Raw genomic sequence first — 24,793 nt, 5'->3', positions numbered from 1 at the left:
GACAACTCCCCCTACTCCTCCTCCTCCTCCTCCTCCTCATAGATCCGCCTTCTCAGTTTAAAGGGCAAGTAGTGACCATGGTGGGTTTCTTCACACTCAATCACAAGAAGGTTTTGAAAGATAATTGTAGTTCATGCAGTTTCTAATGCATACTTGAGTAATTCATAAATTAATAAATGAATAATTTTGCAGTGTGGTAATCTAATGGTGCACAGGGCCATATCCAGGATTTTAAAGATAGAAAAGGTCATTGCCCCCTATAACCTACCACCACCCTACAGATAAAGTTTTATAAATATATTTCTGGCAGGTTTTGTCTGTGTTTGAGAAGAGATAGGAGAGAAGTGATAGGAAATCAGTCTGTAAGGATTTGGGTGCAGAGAGAAAGTCTGTCTATACAACAGGACTGTGTATTGGTAAGAATCTGGTGCCAAAACAGGAGTTATGATTCAGTATATTGCAATATATTGGGACACTGTAAGCAGGGCAATCTATTGCAATTAAGGATTTTAGTAAAACACACCACCATATGCATAAAATCTGAGGAAAGAAAGAAAGAACACTGATATCTAGTATTTGGGAATTTAAAACACATGTTTAATAACATTGATTTAAATGGCCAGGATCATGTATAGTATATTTAATAGTTTATAACAACATTTTACACAAATTGCCAACAACATTACAGTATAAAAATACTGGAATCAGCCTATAAAATTCCTACCATGTACATTTTGAAGTTTCACAACTCAAGATTCACAAAAACTAAAAAAAGAAAGAAAAGTATTGCCAGTGGTAGTTCTGGCCTATATGGTGCAAAACAACATTCCCCAAAAGGAGAATCCAACTTTAAAGCATTGAGGCCCTTAAAATCTCTCATGGTAAGTGAGAATTGCAGTGTCCAGCAGTTTCCTAATGACGGATCATATTTATTCATGCTTGAGCAGACGTTTGTACCCTTAAGGTCAGGTCCCACTGAGGGGTCAATGACTGCCTGGCTTGTATTTCAAAACTTTACACCAGATAGAAAACCTAGATAGCAAGTAAATGAAATAATACATTCTCTAATAAGTCAGTACAATTTAAATATCACAAAATTGCCCTTACAATTACTCAGAGAGAAAGATATGGAAATACAACACTCTGTTTGAGGAGGGAGAATATTGTGAAATAGTTCAGGCCACTGTTGTTTGCCTGTTGCATCACGGTGTGTTTGATTATCATAAGTAGAACAAAGTTTAACGTCAGACTTGTCATCATGGCAGTGGAGGGTGTGTGTGTGTGTGTGTGTGTGTGTGTGTGTGTGGAGGTAAACTACCCTCGATAGCCTTAAGAGAAGAATATACTGAGTACATACCAAAAGCAGTATCATCTTACTCTGTTATTTCTATTTATAGCATTAGTTAAACCATATTTTACTAATTATTGACAGATGATAGATTTTTGCCACTGTTGATTTAGGGGCAAATCCATTTTATTGCAAAATTATTTACATTTTTGAATGATGAAGACTATTTTGTATCTGAAATCATATAAAATCATACAGCATAAAAAAAAGAATACAACATTAAGTACTTCTTAAAACACATGGCATAATGAATTTAAATGCAGAATGACAGTCTCACAAAGTAGATATTCAAATTGGCTCACAGCCCCTGAAGCCCCGACAGCCCCTGAGCAGCCAAGTGTTACTAAACCTCTGTGTTGGGAAAGGAAGAGCAGACAGGGGCTCAGGACATTAAATACATCTCACATGCCATGTGACATTTAGTTAGCTCGCTCTACTGTTTCAGCAGAGAAAGTCAAAGGGCAAATAATGGCCTAAGAGATATAAATAGGAGGTCAAGACTGTTCTCAACTTGAAAGGCCAAGGGCAAATAAAGTTTAGACCTGAGCGCAATGCAAAGGAATGCATTTCATGGCCAACACAGAATCCCCACAGCAACATACTGTATCAAGAGTATGGAGAGTGGTGACCAACAGCTACACTGTCACATGCAGGCAGAAACAGACAGTAAGTGCAAGAACTTTGGTACAATCCTTCAGTTTAATTAAAAAATAATACCCAGCAAGCACTGATTTGATGATTAACAGGACAAAATATGTCTGTTTATCAAAAACTATTACTGTGTTTTGAGGAGAGGTGAAAGAACTGTGGTAATTCAAACACTGTTAACCTGTCTGATCTGATTGGAGAGCATCTGCCTTTATTCGGGGGCATTATGAAGGGTTGCATTCAAAAGTGTAAATCAAAGATTTATCAGTTAAGAAAAATATGTAAGAGGAATATTATAATAATAATAATGTTTACATATACATGAGGAAAGTGACAATGATAAAATGTTTTTCAAAGTAAAGTATATAAAAGGACAGAGAAAATAAAATCTCAGCACACTGTGACACTTTTCATTTAATTCTGACTGGACGTTTTATGACAACCTACCTGAAACTTAATGAATAATAATATGCTACATTTTAAATTTAGATTTCTGTTACATAAAATAACACAGCATTAAACAACTTCTTTAGAGATTTATTTTTTCATGATTAAATCTACTCTCCTTTACTTTAATGATACATAATAAATAGTAAAGTATAATTTTGTAACATTTAGGAGAATCTACTGTTAAAAATGGAACAAAATATTTTAGGTATGTTTTCATTAGTGTATAATCCGCCACGTTTCTACAGTAGCCCAGAATGGACTAACAAAACACTGGCTCAAGGGCCTGTCACATTTTTCAGGAGTTTCGTGACCACTGTAGTTTCTCCTACGCTTCCTACTAAATCCTACACACTGGGCCTTTAAAGCTTCTATGCATTGTATACACTTTAAATGTTGTCAGAGTTAAGAGAATTTTGCAGAAATTCTCCACAATAACCAAAACATGTCACACATACAAAGGCACAACAAAAACAGTAACAACCATCATCAGCTGTGCTTTATGACTACAGTCACCATCTCTTGCTGCCATCAATGGTTAACTCCAGTGATGCACAGACTCACTGAGCTTCTGAAACACCTTTCTTGAAGTGGGCCTGATCAAGCTGCTGGCCACAAGCAGGCAGAGGCTCTCAGCTCCTGGTTGAGGCTTTTCAAAACACACAGGTAAGCTTTGAACATGACAGTGGACTTCTAAAAGCTGAAATGATGAGGAACTGTTCCTTTGGGACCTTGAAAGTTAGAGTAAAACTACACAATCATTTGGTCCAACCAGTAATAACAGTTTTCATATATTACTGTTTTATGAATAATTGTGGCCCATCACTTTTCTGTCTTATTAGTATAGGTGAGCTTTGAATCCTTGATGGGACAACAGGTTTACGTGCAGGGTAGTATGGTCTCCACACAGTTGTAGGTCCAATCCTGTCTCTCATTGATAGGCAGGACGTGTTGGCACACCTAGAGAACATTGTATTAGTATCCAAAACAGTCATTTCATACCATCATACCATCATACCAATTATAGTATTGTTTTATTCAGAATGAACGACTTAGTTGTAGATTTAAATGTAGTAAAATGGAACATGGCATAATAACCAAGACGGCATTCTCAGGAAGACTTCGTACCATCTTAGTCCTGGCTGGCACCTCGACAGCAAACACACTCATGCCTCGGCTGCTGCAGCAGTTCCTGCTCTGCTCATTGTTTACATGGACGGTCACTTTCTGGTTGGTCTGCAACACAAAGGGTATTGGTCACTTTCTTAATCAGCTTTCTTAACTTAAAACCACAGACTATAAAGAAATTCTACAGATACATAGCCAGGACTCTATAGTCTAAAACAACAGCCTATTTTGCTTCTTATTCATAGAAAAGGGGATTTATGTGCTTTAGCTAATCTAAGAATATATACATAAAATTATACATTCATATACCAAACTGTTGCTATGTTTGGACCTAGCTGTGGGTTCTGTGGGTACTGAATGTGTTTACAAGAGAGCTCTACACCCCACGCATCACTGCTGGTGTCACTGTAGTTGAATAGTGAGACAATATAAGGTAAATATAAAACAAAAAAGACAAATCAACCCTCTAGGTAAACTGGATACAAATTTAACCATTTCCCCAGTTCAGTGGTTCCTTTGTCACCAGGTCATTCTTGCTGAGTAGTTCCTGTTGCTGTGAGAGTCAATACGATGGCTGCATATCAATTACAAACAGGGTGAATAGTGTCTGCAACCATACACTGTAGACGGAGTGTCTAATACAAACTCTGAAGATACAGTATAAAGACTTACTCACCATACAATACACAAACACTCTGATTATTTGTGCTTTTAGTAATACTGCTTAACATCTGGAAAATAATGATAATTACTTCTGTTATTTCTCTCACTGTTTTTCACTTGTTTGATGAAAAGCACATCATGAATTTATAAAAATAGATAATTCACTACCAGACTTTACTTCAAAGCTGGACTATCATCCCCCTAGTGGCCAATTGGATTCATGGCAATCTGTCTGAACTGAATCAGGAACATTCACTTGCTTCTTTGAAATACTGTGTGCATGCAGCTTCACGTGCATAAAACTGTATTATGCCCAATGATATCTTAATTTCACAATTAAACTCAACCTGCACATTCAGAAAATAACTTTTTCAAAGTTTGTCGTCTACCTTGTTGGCTATGAGGGAGGAGATCCTGTGTTCTCCTCTGTAAATGTAGATGAAGACGTTGTCTTGTCCCCTCAGTGCTTTGGCCCCTGTCCTGGCTGTGATGGACTTCTGGAGGCCCTGGTTTAGAAGCTTGGGGCCTGAGTCCATACTGATTGGCTGGATGGATGGCTGAGTGCCTTCACAGTGTACATCTATCTGGAATGGACATGCCTGACAGAGTGGGAGGCAGAGAACTTTAGTTAGGATTCAGGTTAGACATTGAAAGTCTGGATGTGTTTCTTTGTGTGTGTGTGTGTGTATCAAACCAGTGCTTTTGCTAATATCCCACATTTGCACTTGGAGATATTGGTCATGGAAATCATTGTGTCATGTGTTAGAAACAGGAAGAGAGTTTAGTAGCTAGCTTTTGTAGAATGGCTTATTGATTTAAATGTATTTTCCCATCAAGTTTCCAATGTAAGCCCTAAATTACAGCATATTAGGACTATATCATTTCATGTCATATAAGAACTGTTTGAACTCTGTGATTGTTCTAAGTGAGAGCAGATGTGTAAACTTACCTCTACGAGCTCCAGCATTCGGTTGTAGCCCATGGCTTCCAGGGTGACCCAAAGGTCAGCAGGGTCTCCATCTTTCTCTGTGGCCTCCATCAGGTTCAGCTCCATGAAGCCCTGCCGTGTCAGCTGGTTCTTTCTCATATCAAAGTTTTCTGCACAACCAACAAGCAAATGAGCAAATGAACAAATGCACAAATGAAAAGCCATAAGGAAGCCACCCCTGTACATTGTATTTTTTTACATAAATGTAACACTGGTCATCATGTGTATCAGTGCCATAATGAGAGTGATTACCTTTGCAGACAGCCCAGGCATCCTTTTCACATTTCTCTCCACTGGTCCTCAGCTCAAAAAAATTGTACTCCTCTAAACTGAGCAAACCATTTCCATCCATGTCTATCACCTCAAATATGTCAGACAGCACCTCCCTGTGGTACAAAAAGAGCAACACACAGAAATGTCAGTATGTCAGTCCAATACAGGGCTTAAACCGAGATAGCCTTAACTCATTAATCTCTCAAGTTTCCAACCATGTAACCATCCATTCAAGTGCTGTGGTGACAACAGAGCTGGATCCAACAAACCCTAATGACGTTAATACACAATCTCAATGTTTGGTCATTAGCCAAAGTTGGTGACATTTGATGAGTCAAACTTTGCTATGTTGTGTATTTTTATACTTACAATGGTGGAATGAAGCAGACAAATACACATATAACATGCACACACTCACCTGAGCTCTCTAGTGAGGTCTAGTTCTCCAGTGTCAGTCCTGTAGACAAGCTCTACAGGTTGATTAGAAAGGCTCTTTTTGCTCTTTTTCTTTAGTTTGCAACCACTAGTGAAGGGAAGCAGGTAGTAAGTTCCAGCGTTCAATTCTCCTTTCCAAACATATTTCTGTAGGAACAAAGGAGTAGCAAACAAAGTTAAAAACACTGAGCATATCCCGGGATGTAGCACAAACACGTTTCAACTTCATAGTATCAGAAATAGCAACTATTTTTGGCAGTACACCGAGAAACATTTTTGGGGTAAATATTTTACACAAACTTATTTTTGTATCAACACACAAACTCTTAAATTAAGTATCAGTGGGAATAATTTTAAAACAAATAGTACATGTGCATCCCTCTACACACACAAACATACTTCTTTGTCTTTTGACTCAGTGAAACACACTAATGTTGAGTCCTCTTTGGTTTCACCAGCTGACATGACAAAAAGGGCTGTGTCCACTGTCATCCATGAAGAAGGCTTGTCTGAAAAATAACACAAGATGCCAGGCATTTTAATAGATTATTATATATAAAATGTTTGTGGACAAACTTCAACTTTTACCGTTATCTTTACTAGAACACATATAGCGGTGGTGGAAACCACTATCTGCTATTGTGTGCTTCAATTTTATGAACTGAACTGCACCCACTTCATAAATTATCGTGCACTGAGCTGGAACACAATCTAGCACAATTCCTACCACATCTGACCTGTTGCCCCACAAAGAATACAGTGCAGGGGCCAATAAAGGGCTTCTGTGTGGTCTTTTTGTTTATCAGTCATTATCTGAAAATGACTGGGGCGATACTTTATTTATGTTACAATGTCACTGAAAACATCTTTAAAATTGTGCAACTGTATGCCACTAAAAACTGTAGCGAAGCAATGGGGCAGCAAGCAGTCCAGTCAGAAATTGAAATATGGGACTTTGAAGTAATGAATCCTGAGGGGCTCAGGTCCAAATCCAGAATGCTTGAGAAAACTACTGTATTCCTACCAGCTCCAGAGGTGCTGTCCTGTTCCTGACCCTAATTTCTGACCTCCATAAACAGGGGAGCAAGGAAAAATATAACATCCCTATGGGAAATAGGGTTAATTAAACAATTTTTATGATTTTGATTTATGTGTAATATAAAAAAGAAAAAGTGCCAGTACCAGGTCTGTGGCTGAGGCTGAGTGGTTGGATGGTTAGGTAGACGTTGGTTGTCTGGGGGATGTGGAACTGGTACTGCAGAGAACTGACACTTCCATCGTCCTCCAAGAAGAAACAGCCCTTCACATAACTGTGATGCCAATCCTGGAACAATGGGTAACATTTCTGCTTAACGACAGTCCCAGCACATTCATACAAACTGATATAGTGCAGCTAATAAAGCAGAAGAGTAATGATTTCTAAACTTTATCAGAACTGGACCCAGTTGTTTGCTATTTTAAGCCTTTTGAAGTATCGTATACAGTACATCATGTTATGTGTATCCTATTATATTTTGTTATGTGTGGTCTTTGTTTAGAATCTGACACAGTCTAAACAAACTGTTTTGCTGCTTGACAACAAAATGCATTTATTCATTCAACAGAAACCAAAACCAATTTGCAGTTCCTATTAAAAGGGGGATTGATCTTGTGACAGTATATTTTGCCATGAAAAAGTGAATTAAGCAGTCAATCATAACAGTGAGGTTGCTCGCTTGATTAACAGAAACTGCCGTCGTGATAATTACCACTCCAACCTTCAGGGGGCATATTCATTATTACACAGTTTATGTCAGCTTAGCAGCAAACACTTGTTATACTCGTACGGATCCAGAGGAGGGCAGAAGTGTTACACTGTGTTTCTGTTGAAGGCTGAAGTAAATCTCCCTCTAGGACCTGATAGGGCAAATTGGAGTCCATTTAACTTTGATAAATACAGCCTTTTCAATCTTGGGCCAGCGGTCATTCAAAACTATCAAGAGGCTACTTTGGCAATATTTATGAATCCTAATATTTCTCTCATTTTGAAATCCTGTTGTTCCTTTGTCTGGCAGCACAACTGAAATGAGGTAATAATTTGAAATTGAACAGGAACATCAAAACAAGGAAGTTTTCCTTCCACTCATTGGAGACACATTAAATGAAAACACAGTTGGTGTGGACACACAGTAAGAGGACACTGAGGGCCGGGCAAGTCTGGAATAGGCTATATATCCTTTTAGTGGACAAATAAATCACCAAGTTAAACAAAGAAAGTACCATAAAGACGGAGCATGTCACTCCTTTAGAGAAAAGCCATTTTCTCAAAGTATTTATCTTGGGCTGTGAGAGGCATAAAAGATCAAACCATAACACTTCAGAGGTTTGTCCAGACAATATTAAATAAGGGAAATTGCCATGGGCACCCATCCACTGCTTAAAGACATCAGAATTAATGCCCCCACAGAGAGAGGGTCAGCCTGCAGACTAATACAGGCGCTGTCACCTGCTCCGGCCACAGGTCTGATTTACTGCTACGCGAAGGGTCGCAGGACACCAAACCAGCCACAAACACAATCACACACACACAAACACACACATTTAAACCCTGGCCTGTAACTTATCTAATAATTCTAACCTATACGAAAAAAAACTAATCCTGAGAAAAATGAATATTCCTCACTGGTTATGTTCGTGGTGACACATTTGCATCCTACAAGGCACAAAAACATGCACACATACCCACTGCTACAAAAACACAGCCTTCCCTCCACCCACCCCCTCCCAATTATCAGCCTGTGGCAATATAGCAGCCAATATAGCGAGCAGAACTTCCCTCAGAGGTAATCTCTGGACACACATTCTTTTACCTCCATGATGTCTGGCCCTATCCAATCTCAACACAGTGCTTGGGTCTGAGAGATGGAGCAGGGGGCTGTTATTTTTATTTATTTATTTTTCTTGCTGTAAAGCAAACCAGCCGAGGTTAAGCCAAAAAGAGTGAAAACAAAGAGCGTGAGATCAATACAGTGTATATCTATCCACCCTGGGCTAAATTCGCCCATCAAAAACACTGGGTTACAGTGACACTGGGAGCGCAGTGGGGCTGCAAGGTTCTTGATATCACCGGAGCCCACATACAAAGATTTTGGCACAAACAGTTCAGCTTTCAGATTTATAACATAGCATGTTTCTTATGGAACATAAAAAGCATATACTGATATAATGGATGAGTAATTACAATAAATTACTGTATTAAAATACAATTAACTCTCCTCAAATCCAGTTTAGAAATATTACATAAACAGATTGTGACTAAAAACTGAAATATGATTCAACAACTCTGCTTATGTTATTAGTTTGTTTAGTAAAAGAAACCTTCATGCGTGTTTGAAAAACTTGAGCTCAGAAATATAAAAAATAAATAAGCTCCATATCAATACACCTGTTATTCTTTGCTGTTTTTATCTGTTTCTTATCATCGTAAGTTCAATATATTTATTTATATATCAAAAAATTCTCAGAACTTGTGATGGGCATTTTTTTGCTGTTTTTGACATTTCAGAAACTAAATTAAGAATCAACTAATCGGAAAAATAATAGACAGATTAATCGATGATTACCTGCAAGCCTGAGGGTTCTTGTATTTTGCTGGTCTTAGTGCTGCTGGATGTCATAGTGATTGGGTTGGACAGGGACGACCGTCTGCTGCGAGCAGAAGAAGGACGGGAGGATGATCGACTGTCTGAGACACACAAACACACACATACCAGACACAAACATAAAAACTCAAACATAGATAAAGGCTAACAAACTAATACATCCACAATTATTCTAAATTAATCAAGTCATAACATTGCTGCAACAGAAAAAAAAGTTCAATTGACTGATTGAGTACAGCCCTCCCCTCCCCAAACAGTAAACACACTTTCAAAAAAGAGATGAGGTGCACAACATAATTGACACTATAATCTGTCTTCTCAGAAGTCCATTCCCGAGTTAAAGTGAAGGTGGCTGCTTTGCATTTGGGTTCTGAGAAAGTGTGATCTCAAGTTCAGCTCTCTTTTAATTAATTATGGAGGGCTTTTAAATCACAAATGGCATAACGGCACCCTCTCAAATCCATTATCTTGCACAACTTTTTTCCTTGAACACTAATTGAAGCCAGAAAATATCAATTCACTAATGAGGGGTCTGATTGTTTCAAAGCTCGGGAAATCAAGATGCGAAGTAATGTGATAGGCTTACAAGCAAATTACCGTAGCAGAGAAATAAATAGATCCGCTGTCCTGGTATTTGTCATGGATCTATTTTGTATTGATGGCAGTATTTTAATCTAGAGGACCAAATTGTAGCTGTTGTGTGAATGTGGACAAAGATGCACTGAAACGTGGCCTAACAAAAGCTTCAGTGTGAGTTTATACTGAATGTGAGTTTATAGCCAGTGTTGTTTCAGCACTAGTGGTTTCCTGCTGCTGGAAAAGTGTGAGAATTGACTTAAATAGACCAATTATCAGAGAAACACCATGGCAGTTTATCAATTGGCCTAACTGTTTGCCAAAACATTTTAGACACAAATACCTGATACATTATAAATCAGTATCTCATCAATTATTTGTAAAATAATTAGTCAAAATGATCCTGTCCCATACAGTTATAACATATTTCTCAGGGTGGTAATGGTTTATACTGACAAATGCCAGACCAAATGAGAAGTCAAAACTGTTTTTGAGCTCCAAGAATAACGCATTCAATATGTGCGAGCACGTTGCATCTCGTGCCAGAGTCTTGTTAAAATGTAGCGGGTATAAATCAATATGTGGGAGAGGCACAATAATGTGATAATCCAGACAACTATGTGGGAGCTCATTTGTTTTTGCAGTGGTGGTCGACGGGGCCCTCCTCTCGACCACCGGCTAATCCCTCATCATCTCCCCAGTGAGAAGTGGTGGAATCCTCCGAATCAATAACATGAACATGGACTGACCACTTAAATCAACCCCATCTATCTTCCCACTGTGGGCCTGTCCCTGGCTCGCTCATCCAGGATCTCTGTTCTTCTCTTTCCTCGAAATGCTGGTTTTAAAGTGCAAAAAGTGGATTTTTACATTCAACTTGCTAAAGGTGCTGTCTTTTACAGAAAATAACTCTGTTGGTTTATTATCAGTGGTTGCAGAAGAGTGAAGCTGGACATGATGCCAGTCTTTGTTTGTTGAAGCTATGAAAATATATATTTCTAACTCCAAAGCCATAGTTGAAAGGCAGCATTTTTCATCAGTGTAGATGGAGCGTTTGTCAATCTCCTAATGGCAGAAATGATTACCCAAATCACAACGCTTTACAGTCCCCTCCCTCCAAACAAGCTGCCCTAATTGTGTGGCTATTATGATGTATGGCCTGTCTTAATGAGGTGATTTGTCACAGGGGGAGTGAAAAATCGATCAATAACAGAGCTATTATTTATTCATCAAAACTAATCGGTGAGGCGTATTGGGGCAAGCATTGTGTATGGGTGTGCAACTATAAATTGGAATCTGAAGTGTACTTCATGTGCAGTCGACATGGGCTGCTACTTTGAACTTGTAGATTGCGCTGCACAAATTGCTATTATGTTCTGGAGTAATGCACCAATAAGATATTAGCCTTTCCATGTAAAAAATAAAGTTGTCAGTATATAATTTATCTGGTCACTGAGTATAGAAGTGACTGGTGATGCAAACAGAGTTTTTAAAAACATACAATGCATAAATTCTGGGTGCTTTGTTGTCCTTGTTCATTCCTGTGGTCTTTTACTTTTTATTTTTAATCTTTGATAATTCAGAGTTTAGGACTTTGATGTTTTAACCTGAATTCTATAAGACATACTGTAGTTAGATATAAATATAAGTCAATTTTATGTTTTGTGTGAACGTGTTTTGGGTGGGACAAAGAGTACTTTTGAGGGAGAAAAATGAGAGCAAAAACAGTAAACATTTTTTCCTTAAGATCTTCTTATTCTGAGATGTCACACGGTGTACCTTTCTTGAGTGTTGTATCAGAGTCTGCCCGTGGTGTTTCCGGAGGCTGAGGGAGAGTCGCTGTCGCTTGTGCTGCCGATGATGATGCTGATGACACGGAGCTCTTCGGAGGGCTGTATGACTGACTGCCAAAGTTCTGTCTCTTCAGCTTGGCATTAGCCTCAAGCCTCTCCAAAACAGCCATCTCACACTGCTCTACTGTAGACACAAGCAATCTGCAGAACTGACAGCAACAGGAAACCAGTAGTAAGGGGATGATACAAGAGGATGTTCTGAGGCAAGAGAGAGGTTGTGTGTTTATATCTTGAGTGGAGGTAAGCATATGACATTAAATAAAGCCTTTCTGTGACACTTTGCATCCCCGATTCTTCTGTATTTTATATGAATTCAATTCAGCTTTAAAGAGAAACATTTTGAAGAGTGTTTTTATCCTTTACTGTGGTGCATTTGAACTTGCTCAAAGCAATTATTTGTGGCACGTGTTAAAATATGTACAAATATGAATCCCATTGTACATTATTAATATAATTTTACCATTTCCAAAAGTTTTTCTCTCGCTTGGGATAGTAGCCTTTGTTCTGATGCTACACTGGTGCACTAATCATCTTAAACTGATCAATCAAGTGTTGTATATACAGAAAATAGGCAACATGAGTAAGAAAGAATGGAAGTCACTTGATACTTACTTCTGCATAGTCCAGTTTGCCGTCTTTGTTGATGTCAAGTAATGAGAAAATAGCATTCACCTCTTCAGTGGTCATTTTCTCTCCTCTCTGGAAGATTCAACACATAGTCTTTAGTAGGAAAAACACCGGAACAAAAATATATCTTTTTTTTGTTTAAGCAAGAGCTGATCAGTTATTTTAATTAATAAACAATTGTAGCCAAAACCTACACACAAATCTAAAACAATAAATATACAATTTGCTGCAGATCTGGCTGAAATGTTTCAGACTACTCACAGTGGTTAGGGCCTTCTCCAGTTCACTCTGTGAGATGTAGCCATCACCATTCACATCCATCTTTTTGAAGGCTCTCATCAACTCCGTTTCCTCCGTTTTCTTCTCACACTTGAGAATCTCACAGAAGTCATCAAAGTTCAGTTTGGATGTTCTCGGGGTCCAGTATTTATTGAGAGTTGCTTGGGATGGATTTCTACCAGCCTGCTGGAGAACTGAATAGGATGAATGGGAAAGAGGAACATTGAATCTACAAGTAGTAAAGGCTTATGGCGGACAATGTAGGCCTGTTTTCTGTTCTAGTTAAGCCCTAAACATGCACTTCTCCCCTTTTATTTCCCTTAAGTAGCTTTAGAGGTTGGATAATAGTCTCATCTTAAGACGTCATGTCTTTTTGTTGTCAAACAGAAATGTTTTTAATATCTTGTGCTTAATTTGATCATATTTTGTTTCTGGAAACCTTGCAACTACCACTATAGCTCTGTGTTTCTGATCAATGTTAAATCAATGTTCAGCTGCACGGCATTGGTTCGTAATGACTGAATTCACACTGTCCTCTCTCAAACACTTTTTGTGCATGTAAATTCATTTTTACAAACACAGACAACTGTCTCTCTAAGCTGAAAATTAGAGCATCATAACTTCATGTCATCAGCTGATGCCTTTTACAGACTGCTCCTGAAACAGTGGCCAGCTAAAGCTTGTGGGCTCTTTTGAGAATATAACATTCAGTTGAGTTTTATTCTGTAAAACTGCAGGGTTTTCAGTCGTGAACAAGAAAATGCTCCATATACCAGTGACTGCTAGTGTCCAAGAAGTCATCATACAGTCACCACTATAAGCTAACGTCCTATGTTACAGAAATAACACGAAAATAAAGTCTATTTAAGATGATTTTTTTTCTTCCTATGAAATTGGAAAATGTGTAGCACTGTAACAACTACCTAAATGGCAGAGTTTTACGTTAGCTTACCACGACATAACTGCTGTTTCGAAGAGATATTGCTCAAACTAGATTTGAACACAGCAAGGTATGCGGCTCTGCACTGCATGTAGAAAGCCTCCTCTTCATCAGAAGGACGAGGTGCCTCTTGAAGAGACATCTTTGGATGAAGATACCGACCTGTTCGCCGTTAGCTAGCACCGCCCAGCTCAGGAAACCCTACGACAGCCAGATATAGCGGCTAACTTGGGGTTAAACTATTATTGTTTGTAGTGTTTCATACTCACACCGTAACAATCACCTGAACGCCTGCCAACTGCGTGGTATTGAACCGGCGTTGGCTATGACGTTTGTCAAGCACCGTTGCTAGCTGCAGTCTGTTGCTAGGGGAACAAAAAAGTTGTCGGTGTTCACCAAAAACGACACTGAAGAAACAAACGTTAACGTTTCCCGTTGTTGTTAAAACCTAATTGTAAGATAGTATTGGACTTCTCAGTGATTAAAATAAATAAATAAAAGCGATGTTTAGAATATAGATGAGGATTTTCCTTGTTACGCTGTTCGAGTCGTTTTTGCAACAAGGGGACATCCGGTACTATATAGGACAGGTTGCGTTTTACACGAACTGTTTGAGTGTAGTAACGGCGCCAGTTTCATAAATTTGAAAAACAAAAAAGAAACTTCTGCTGAACCAGCTTTAAAATGCCGTGAGTGTTGTTCACCGTTTCTGTTTCCATCTGCCGTATTGATTACTACATTGAAGCGTACGGTAACCTTACTTGAATAGACTTCAGAAATACTTTGTAGTGTTACACAACTCTCTAAAATGATGTTACAGTATTAGCTTGGTCACTTTGTGTCCGACTGTTATAGCTTACTTTAGTACACACTCATTAGTTAATAACAATAATAATTGTATTTATATGGCACCTTTTTAAAGACAGAGTTTACAAAGTGCTTTGACAATAGCTGTGACACACAACCATACGAAAATACAATAATAAGAGCAGAATAGAAGCCATAGAAATGAGAAAATGAATAAAGAAAAGAAAAGAAAAAAGATAGAGAAGTTATTTTTTAAATAAAGCAATTCATTGCATGTGTTTCTCTTAACAGTGTGAGGAGAACTCTGCGCATGGACAATGGCCATCAAGTAAGTAATCAAACGGTCCTTGTACCAAGTGTACTAACAATGTAATCAATTCACCGATCACCTGTAGATAATGTGCTGCTTTCTCATTTCTGTGCAAAATAGACCTTTTTTACAGCAGCCATTCTGACATGAAAGACTTGAATGGCTCTGCTACACTAAATGTAACTTATCTCTGGTGACACCTGGGTTTACCTTACTATTTTGTGTCAAAATGACTGCTGTGAAAAAGGCATGTAGTGTTTTTAAAAGTTTACAGAGTGTAACTTTTAGCCGGGCTGTGTTTCAAATGTTAGTTGTTCGAGCATTTTTCTGACAAATTTTGTCTTCTCTCCATCCTGAATAGCATCCAGTTTCCAAAATACCAGTACCCGCAAGAAACCATGCACCTTCAACAGGGACTGCAAGTTCTCAGGCAGGTGTGTTGACGTTTGTCTTTGCAGAACCTGCAGAAGCATGAGCTACATACATAGAAGCAGACAAATTCATTCAGGCTATGTCCATGCTCGTGCAAAATTGCCCTTCATTTTGCCAAAAATAACACTGGCATACTGGTCATTGTTAGAGCTGTGTCTCATGTCCAAATAGTCTGTTCAGATTTGTTTAAATGAACACCTGTGTATCTTAACTGATCCCACACACTGTAAATGTTGTTGTATTAGTTTTGTTTTCAGGCGTGGTCTAAAGGTTAGAGAAATGGGCATTTGACTAAAATGTCAGTGGTTAATTTCTTTGGACAAGGAGTTTATTATCTGGGCAGCGGGTTGACTGAACTCTTGACCCACAGCGTGGAACAGTATATGTGTGACTGAGTGGCAGGTTGCATTTGTTCTCAATGACCTTTTACTGTGTAAATGACAATTTAAAAAAAACTACTGACTCAATAATTATAGATTTGATTGTCCTGTAGATTTACCCCCATTCACTTCCACTGCTGTATTAAGAAGACTGCCAAATTGTACTTCCAGCTGCCAGACAAATGACCTCAATCTACGAGCTCCATTCTCGGACCACTCTGTGAATATTCTGCAACTGCATTTTAGATTAGAGAGCTGGGGGTTGTCCTTCCTGACAAGGACATTCTTAAGGACTATTTGGACCATGACTTTAAATATAAGCCATGCTGTGTGTATTGTAGTCCTTGTGTGGTAAATAATACTGCCCCCCTGTCAGTCCACAAAGCAACAGTAACTTGTATATACGCCAGTGTACTCTAGATTGTGTTATTAAGGATGTGATGCTTAATCAACAGGTAAGACCAACGTCACAACACGTGAACAAGAGGTCCCACAGACGGAGTTGGAAAAGTGAGTAATTAAGTCAAAGCTTTTGCAATCTCTCAATCAATCACTTATATTGTAGGCTGCAAATTACGTTTTTTTTTTTTACTGCAAACTGTCAATACATAGAGAGCCAAAGTAGAGCACAGAGTTAAAGGGTTACAGAGAACTCCCTTTTATGAGTTGCAATATTTCAATTGCCACACTTTCCTGATGGTCATAATGACATATCAGAATTTAATGACAGGAGACACGGAATGACGGAGATCCATCACTGGCCAAATTATCAGTGATTTACATAGCACTAAAAATAGTTGTATAAGAGTCACTTAACACAAGAACCATTTCCTTAGTCAAGGCAGACATTTGGTGTCTGGCCCATCCATCAAGACAAGCATTAGTTTTTAATTTTATAGTGCTGTCACTAATACATTACATGAGCTCGGTTTACAGTACATTCATAACACTCACTTGGTTATGTCATATTAGGGTCATTTGGGGCACAGCAGTGTGTTAATTTATTGTAAATTTCAAAATCAATGTAATAGTATCTGTGTCTGGGATAGACACTAAATAGTTTATTGTGTAGGTCTTGGATTGTATCTTATACAGACCATTCTGTTGATTTATCCATGTGGTTTTCAATCTACTTTTAACCCACAAGCTACTGATCAATATCAATATACAATAGCCAATATATACAACAAGTAGTAGTAGTAGTAGTAGTAGTAGTAGTAGTAGTTGTAGTAGTTATGTGTAGTGCTTTTAAGAGACATGTTTTAATATAACAGCCAATCATTTATTTAAATGAATCAGAATTATAATATGAAGAAGGTTACCATTGTTACCCCACTCTCTTTTGCGTTGACCAGACTGGATTCCACGCGATCTAAACTGGAACAATCAGTGGATGCATTCATCAAGGCCAGGAAAGAGCTGGAGGAAATATTCGTGAGAAAGACTTTTTCCTTTGGTCTTAAATCTTTGCAATAGGCGGAAATGTCTCTGTCTCCATCATATCATGAGATTGAGAGATGATGGTTTTTATTACACACTGAATATTCACTTCTGACATGGCTTTTCCTTTCAGACTACAACTTTTTTTTTTTTTCCCCTTTTCATTCATTTCCAATACAGTGAGCTATATTTTCCCCTTTCCCCACTATTTCTTGTGTGTTGCTGGGGGTTTTGTGATTTTCCGTTTATCTCCTTCACCCTGTATATTAATTAGTCAGCAGAGGGCAGCAGTGAACAAGGACGCTTCCTCACTGGATCTTCTGCTGACCTGAAGACTGAGCTAAAGAGACACAGAGAGCTGAGTAAGTATGCAAATCAACAAAATGCTGTTGAATATGACTTTGTTGAAAGTCAGTCAGGAAAAAACTGGGGTTGAATGAGAGTTATTTGCTGCATTTTTCACTGACACAACTGGATGTGAAATACATGAAAAAAGTTACAATTTTGGTTCTGTTTGCAGTTATTTATGGCATCAAAATGAAAGCACTCATTTTGGGTTAGGCTCTCTATTTGTTCCCACTTTTGAAATAATTGTGATGCCATTTGTGGCTTTTCAGCATTCAGAGTAGAGTCATCTTTGAAAGAAAATAAAGACCCCAAGCATCACAGTCAAGGTAATGTATCTGCTTATAAATGTAATAAACCTAACAGTGTTAAAGTAAACAATCTTTTACTATTTAATGTTCATGTGCCATTATGCTTTAATGCCATCAAGATAAACACTCCTACTTCGCATTACTGGGATATTATCAGAGGCTTTATGGCCAAGTGCCAAGTAGAGTTCAGCAATATCACAACATCTACTACAACACACACATTTAAAGATAAGTGTAGAAATTAAACACCTATTTATTAAGAGCACGTTAAGTGAATGTTTTAATAGTTTAGGGATTTTGTAGTGGATCTATAGTGGACCTTAAATTATGTGCAGGATATTAGGCCGGTGTCCCTACGTTTTCACTTCTGTCAAGACTGTTTTTGTTCAGATTATTTTCCAGTGACATCCTTAACTAAATGGCCCCATTTATACAGCTGTGATTGTGACCTTATCTCTAGGTCTTTTAAAAGGCTGTAAGAAAACATTTTTGTCCCAATTGTTTAGCTCAAGATGACCAGAAAAACAAATGGTGTCACGAGGCTGTTTCATTCCTAAGGACATCCCCATTCGCTACTACTTCACTATTTGATTTGCTTCTTCCTTGATCTTCTGTGCTGTTTAACATTAACAGCATCAATGGATGCTTGTTTCAGTTGTTCAGACAATCGTGTGCTCTGCGACCTTTGGAGAAAAACAACATTTTGTTATGGTTCCACAAACAAGTCAGTGAGTGATTTCGTAGGGAAAGAATTAATTTGATTATTTTAGGCACATATTATGCCTGCAGCAGAGCAATTCTTGTGATCCAATCATACAATGGCGACTTGTGTAAAATTAATAGGGGGTATTGTCAGGAGGCGAGCTTGTTTTCCGATAAGGTTGTTAGAAATTATTTTAATTAGTTCCAGTAAGGGAGCTGAACATACATGATGCATTGTGGATCCACACCACAGGAATGTCACATTTTTGTCACATGGTGGATCCGTGAAATTTATCAGTTTTGCATAAGCCTCCTTACAACAACAGACTTCACAATGTCAAGGCAGATAGCTATGGGAGAGAATTGGCCCTCTATGTGCATTGAGACACACATTTTAAGTAAACAAACTGTTATTCAAAGCTGCTGAACAGTTCTGGCCTATATCTGCTGGGAGCATGAAATCCAGACGGATGATGTTGATGGTATCTCGAAGCATGATTCTGTTCTAGTGTAAAATGTTTGTTTAGATCCGCTGCTATGGCCTTGAGGCTTTGGGTCCATGTGCTGAATACAAGGGGGGGGGGGCTGTATGAAACTCTTTGGAAAAGGCTGAGTGTTTTTATGAGGACATACCTGTAGGATTGTACAGTATGTGCTGGTTGTTCTCTTATCTTGACATTGTCAGTGGGAGTCGTATACTTATGAACAATATTATTATTATTATTATTATTATTATTATTAAGTTATAAGAAGAAAAGTAGAATGAAAAAGGGTTTGTCATACCTGACAACAAAATAGCTGTAGTATAACCCGATCAGCCATAACATTATGACCGCCTGGGAACCCTGGTGGTCATAATGTTATGGCTGATCGGTGTATATATTACTATATATCTACTTAAAGTATTATTGTCTTTTTATGGCAATATTGATATACACTGAAGCACTACTATATACTTGCTGAAAATGGATTTGAGTAATTGTCGCGCCACATCAGTAGTGACTGATTTATAGATCATTGTAACTGTTTTCCACTCATAGGCTCAATACTGAATAGATCCAGTGTCAATTTTTTAAAATTAGATTGTTTTACCTTCGCCACACTTTACAGGAAAATCTGTGATGGAGGACAGCCAACTTAGAGTAAGTGGTCGGTAGTTAATTAACTGAACTTAGGAGCTTTGCTGAAGTATCTTACAATGCTTTTAGGCAGTGTTTCTCAACTGGTTTCACCTTGGGACCCACATTTTCCCATGGCCATTAAGTCACAACCCACTTTTATAAAATTAAAACCAAGCTAATGCTTCTGATTCATAACATCATAACTGTGTTTACACGCAAAATAAGTAGAGCCTATAAGTCAGACATTAGATAGCTATGGATTTAAAATAGATTCATTTTTGACCACGCACCTAAGACCACTATTGGGTTGCGACCCACCCGTTGGTTGGGCTTTAGTATGATTTCAAGTGACCAGACAAAGCACCCCATTACCTGAGCCATGCTGACATACACAGTATTTAAATAGATGTAAAGACCATTCACATTCAAATCCAAATTTGTTGTTGTTAGTGTAAAACTACATTATAATTTTGAGACTATCTCATGCACCTGTCACCCTTCTAAACTAAGACCACAATTCAAAACTCTATTGTCTGCTGTAAAAAAAAATATGTTGAGAGTCACAGTGCGCACAATAGTAGCACATGACTGGGGCAAGTAAACAGACTATTCATAATGGATAATGGTAAAATGTAGTGCAGTGACAGTAGCACAAGTATAGAAGAGTCATAGTCAGCAAACTGATTCAATGGTTTCAGTTTGTTACACAGAAAGTTTGCTAACATTAGCTACCATAAGCTATTAGTCATACCAGTCTGACTAAGGCTGCAGCAGCAAAACAGCAGTGAATTAAAGTTAGTAAGGATGTGTTTTAGTGCTTAGACATTTGACTTTTCATTTTTAATAGGCAAAAATAGGAAAGTTATTTAATCTTGCATTACATATACTCTCTTTGAAACACGGCAGATTGTGGAGCCTTGTATATCGTCTGCACTCATTTATCTGTCTGATAAAACAAATCTTCCATGGCAGCCATTACACACCAGGTAGAGCCCTTTCTGCATGTTCAGACTGTGTACCCCAGGCTCTCCCCTCTCTGAAGTGCCAAGCCTCCCAACGCCTCCACCCAGACAAGGCAGCTGAGCAAATCCATGAGGACATTTAAACCTTGAAGGCCAATCCTCCAGTTCCACTTCTCCTCCTATGTCTTCTTCTTTACCACTCTTTTTCCTTCCTCCTCCCACCTTTTTTCTGCATTGTCATCCCCTTTTCCGCCTTACGCTGTGATAGTTAAAACTACTTCTTTCCTCAGAGTGAGAGTGCAGTGTTAAGAAGCGCTTACGACCGTCCTTTAAGGTTAACAAAAGTTTCAGTAAGCATTCTAAAGAAGTCACTCTTGGTGAGCAATCAGGCTTGGGGCGGGCATAAATCCTCTGGGTATAGTCGCGGCATTACAAATACCCGCAGCGTCTGTATGTGCTGATGACTACAAAATTGAAAAAGAAAGGCCCTAATAATTCTGAGGCAAGTTTCCCTCAGCAGTAGGTATTGATTATTTGTGTGTGGTGAGAGATTTGGAAAATTCAATTAAAGGAGTTGTGCAAAGGATTCATAAATTCAGCCCCTCCAACCCGTATCGAGACATGGTTATGTTCTAAATCAATGCTGCACTTCACAATATATTTTCTTAGGAACATAAAAATAAATAACATTTAAACAGTTCTGCTTACTACAGAAACAAATTTTATTTTCTCCGAAGCTTTTTAGTAACAGCCAAGTACTGACTTGTAGGCATCTTCTGGGTGGTAACGTATTTTTATTGCTGTTTTTCCCATAAGAAAATCCTATATAATATGAATTTTGAGATGACAAAATGAGGGGAAAGGGGACGGCTCAGCAGTGTAAAAATTGATCAGGCCATAGATGGGGCCACGTTGGGGAAGATTTGTATGTCAGCAGTAATGGGCTGTATTAAAAAGAAGATTCCTTAAGATGTCATAAAAGTGATGGGGCCGTGTCGCAGGTCGTGGGCTGCCGGTCCAGGCAGCTCGCAGACTCTGGCACATCAATCCTAGCAGACCTCATGGACAGATGCCACCTACCCACCGGGAGTTTTATGCTTTCTGATTGAACACACGGTTGCAATTAAAGGGGGGAGTTGTATATTAGGCTGTTTTGGTCCAAGTGAAGCCAGTAGCCTTCGATCGACACCGTGGGGTTGCAGAGTATGCAATCTTTTCAGGCGTGATTTCTGATTTAGTGAATGTCATTGCATTTCATCGTAGGGTGCAAAAAATTTGCTTCCATGTTTCTTTGAAATATTAACATAGTGAGCAAATAAGTATTTATTTCATAACCAAATATAGCTGAGGGTTTAATGAAAACACTAACTAGCATTATCAAAGGATAAGATTGTATGATAATAATGAACTTTACATTCAGTTATTTCTCGTCCAGTTACATATTTAGTTTAATTTCCCTGCCTTGAGTATCGCCTAGATCATTGAATAGTATCCATTTCTTTTTTTAAATAAACACTCTTACGCATCTAATGAACTGAAATTGACTTTCATTATTTCTCTTTTTAGGAACTGTGAAGCTGGGTAGCTCCTACGAGTTTCTGAAGTCCATTATGGATTGAGGTACATTAATCCATTTCAACTCTTATTTTTTAAATTTGAAATGAATTTTAGTTTAAAGACTGACAGAAATCCACTTCCATACATCTTGGTTTATTAACAGATAGCATTGGTTTATGGAAAATATGCCTCCTGTTAACTCTCTTCTTTGTGAACATTCAATCTTGACAGTGAGTGTGGTGTGTGTAATATCACTGGGTGCCAGTGGGGTTACAATCATGTTTTCCTCTCCCATATTCCCCAGGTTTTTGTTAGCGAGGCATCTCGGCTGTTGACAGCTAATGGAATTGCTCTTCACCTCCTGTGCGTATGATCCCTCGGAGATAAAGCAGGAGATGAATGTGGAATCTACTGTCAGTCGTGAGGCGGAGATGTCTTGGAGGCCGTCATTCATTTGCAGGAGAGGCGTCTGAAATGGTGGGAGCGAATCCTCTGACGTATTAGACCCTGTCTACCCGCCGGAGCCTCTGCCTGGCACCTGACAAATGTTGATTCTACATTAACCACAATGCTGCAACACTGTGCAAATAATGTTCTTTCAGATGGCAACCCTCATCCCCTTTATGGCTAAAACTATGCAATCCTCCCCACCTGTGCAGTTTAACACCTTTTTGAAAAGTAAAGGTGGGGGGGGGGCAAACTGACTTGCACAACACAGTAGTCTCTTTATTTGGTAGTGCCTGGGAAGGCCGAGGCCTCTCACTGCCCGAGTCGACCTAAGCAACAGCTGGTGTTCACAGCAACATTTCCTATTTCTGCCTAAGGTGGATCGTGTAACTCTCACTTTATCACCCTTAGAGGCCACGTGAAGGACAAAGCCAGCACGCCCATAAACAAAACTAATGTTTTGATACAAGCCCCTTTGGAGATTGATGGAAGGATCCGTGGTACTTTTAATGCCCCTTTACCACCCATGACACATCAAATAATCTTTTGCCTACACCAATGGTTTTCACTTTAGGTCAGGATCTAAAACTATTAGTTATTCTACTTACTTCTTGTAATGTGTATTTATAATCTAGGGGTCCCTTAGGGGGGGTGTTCTTCATCTCCTATTAACACAGAGTTTTTGCTAGGAGGGCTCAGTATCTACTTATTGTGCCTGCCACTGTTCTAAGGTTTAGAGCCACAGAGACTGGGGATATGCATCCTGGGTAACTTGTCAGGGACTAGGTGGTGACAGAAGACTTATCTTCACTGTGGCTTTGAAAAAGGCTTCTTTGGTGTGTAATTATTTAACTTCTTTTAAACACCAGAAGCACATGAACTGGATTTTTTTTATCATACAGTTTTAGTAACGTAATCTGTCTCGAAAAAGTTACAACAGAGCAGTGTAAACACAGCACAGACAATGCGGCTTGCTTCAGTGATTATTATATTATATTGTTTGTTTCAAACCTTGTTTGTCTGGTTTATATATAACCTGTATATCAATATACACATATTATATACTACATATACTACAACTAATGCTTATTTCCTTAGCAATTTATCTTTTGCTTATTTTATTACTCTATTAAATGTAATAAAATTGTGAAAATGTACAAGTTTTAAGATTCCAAAGTAGTGTCTTCAAATATCTATTTTTATCCAACCAACAGACAAAACCCACAAAATACTGACATTACAATGATAAATAATTCACATAGAAGCACAAAATCCTCACATCTGAGAAGCTTGAACCCAATGAACTTTGAGATTTAAGCTTGATAAATTAGCATAAATAGATGATCAAAAGTGTAGTTTATTAATTTCCTGCAGCATTTGATCCTATCACAGGATCTTCCACAGCGGGCGGAGAAGTTGTCTCTTTATCTAAAGTTGTCTCTATCTTTTTATGGCTGATTAATTTGAATAAAGTAGACCAGAAATAATAGTTTTGTATGTGTTGATTTTTAATATTTTGCTCCAACTGTGTTAGTTGTTTACCTTGTAATATAACACTAATTTCCTAATAATATTAATTTACCCTCCCATTTCAGGCACAGGGAGGTGAATTACATTTTTTCCTCACATCTTTCTAAATGAATTAGCAAGGCTTTATATAAACATGTGTAATAAAAGGGCAAATCAGCACCTTTTATACCACCTCTAATTGTCCCCTTGTGTTCATGTTCCATTGTAGTAACAGTTAACTCAGATCTTGGGCTCCTATTTGTCCCTGTGGCCCAGTATTGGCTAGCGGCCTGGAGCCTCAGATGCACAGGCAACCCTCACTGACCTGATAACATTTATAGTTGTAATGGATTTTTTTATGCCCGTCATTAACTCGCTCAGAGATTGGAGAAAGAAATTGCTTGTACCTTTTTCTGTGGTATTTCAACTTTATAGCATTATGTTCAGATATGTCACCTTCCATCATCTCTTTTTAAGGCCTGTCCTGTCACTGATTTTGTTTTAAATGAACAGGTCTTTTGTGCAGGACCCTTGTAGTATCTAGGACTTGTAATGAATATTTAATGATGTTGAGTAAAAGCTTTGAAAGATATAATTTCTGTCCAATTATTGGCTCTGTCTCTG

The 24,793-nt window shown here is 38.4% G+C and overlaps 2 protein-coding genes across 5 annotated transcripts; one reads left to right on the top strand and one right to left on the bottom strand.

Annotated features, from left to right (window-relative positions):
- The first annotated feature begins 6 nt into the window (after positions 1-6).
- Positions 7-24,764, top strand: itgb3bp (integrin subunit beta 3 binding protein). Of its 3 annotated transcripts, none has more exons than XM_051376192.1 (9): positions 7-80; positions 14,945-14,981; positions 15,325-15,393; positions 16,231-16,285; positions 17,131-17,209; positions 17,490-17,577; positions 17,833-17,889; positions 22,223-22,276; positions 22,518-24,764. In XM_051376192.1, exons 1-8 carry the CDS (start codon positions 78-80, stop codon positions 22,273-22,275), a joined length of 441 nt encoding a protein of 146 aa, XP_051232152.1. In that variant the 5' UTR covers positions 7-77; the 3' UTR covers position 22,276; positions 22,518-24,764. The 3 variants fall into 3 exon arrangements, with proteins under 3 accessions (XP_051232152.1, XP_051232151.1, XP_051232153.1); XM_051376191.1 differs by lacking the exon at positions 7-80 and adding an exon at positions 14,375-14,535 and having other exon boundaries at positions 15,325-15,397; XM_051376193.1 differs by lacking the exon at positions 7-80 and adding an exon at positions 14,579-14,597 and having other exon boundaries at positions 15,325-15,397.
- On the bottom strand, positions 626-14,273 carry efcab7 (EF-hand calcium binding domain 7). 2 transcript variants are annotated; one of them, XM_051376175.1, is made up of 14 exons: positions 14,130-14,273; positions 13,859-14,047; positions 12,889-13,100; positions 12,613-12,699; positions 11,927-12,149; positions 9,533-9,654; positions 7,113-7,254; positions 6,330-6,439; positions 5,914-6,077; positions 5,475-5,608; positions 5,184-5,332; positions 4,624-4,833; positions 3,572-3,679; positions 626-3,403 (listed from the first exon to the last, which is right to left on the bottom strand). In XM_051376175.1, exons 2-14 carry the CDS (start codon positions 13,986-13,988, stop codon positions 3,323-3,325), a joined length of 1,872 nt encoding a protein of 623 aa, XP_051232135.1. In that variant the 5' UTR covers positions 13,989-14,047; positions 14,130-14,273; the 3' UTR covers positions 626-3,322. The 2 variants fall into 2 exon arrangements, with proteins under 2 accessions (XP_051232135.1, XP_051232134.1); XM_051376174.1 differs by having other exon boundaries at positions 13,859-14,273.
- Positions 24,765-24,793: the final 29 nt, after the last annotated feature.

Source organism: Dicentrarchus labrax, unplaced genomic scaffold (assembly GCF_905237075.1).
Source record: "Dicentrarchus labrax unplaced genomic scaffold, dlabrax2021, whole genome shotgun sequence".
NCBI classification, from domain to species: Eukaryota; Metazoa; Chordata; class Actinopteri; family Moronidae; genus Dicentrarchus; species Dicentrarchus labrax.
This window is presented reverse-complemented; position numbering and strand designations above follow the sequence as displayed.

Coding starts and splice junctions, on each gene's coding strand:
- efcab7 (XM_051376174.1), bottom strand. CDS start 13,988: ATGTCTCTTCAAGAGGCACCTCGTCCTTCTGATGAAGAGGAGGCTTTC. Junction 6,078..6,329: donor CTGAGTCAAAAGACAAAGAA/GTATGTTTGTGT, acceptor TTGTTCCTACAG/AAATATGTTTGGAAAGGAGA. Junction 5,333..5,474: donor TGCCTGGGCTGTCTGCAAAG/GTAATCACTCTC, acceptor TTGGTTGTGCAG/AAAACTTTGATATGAGAAAG.
- itgb3bp (XM_051376191.1), top strand. Junction 14,982..15,324: donor GCATGGACAATGGCCATCAA/GTAAGTAATCAA, acceptor CATCCTGAATAG/CATCCAGTTTCCAAAATACC. Junction 17,578..17,832: donor AAAGAGACACAGAGAGCTGA/GTAAGTATGCAA, acceptor GTGGCTTTTCAG/CATTCAGAGTAGAGTCATCT.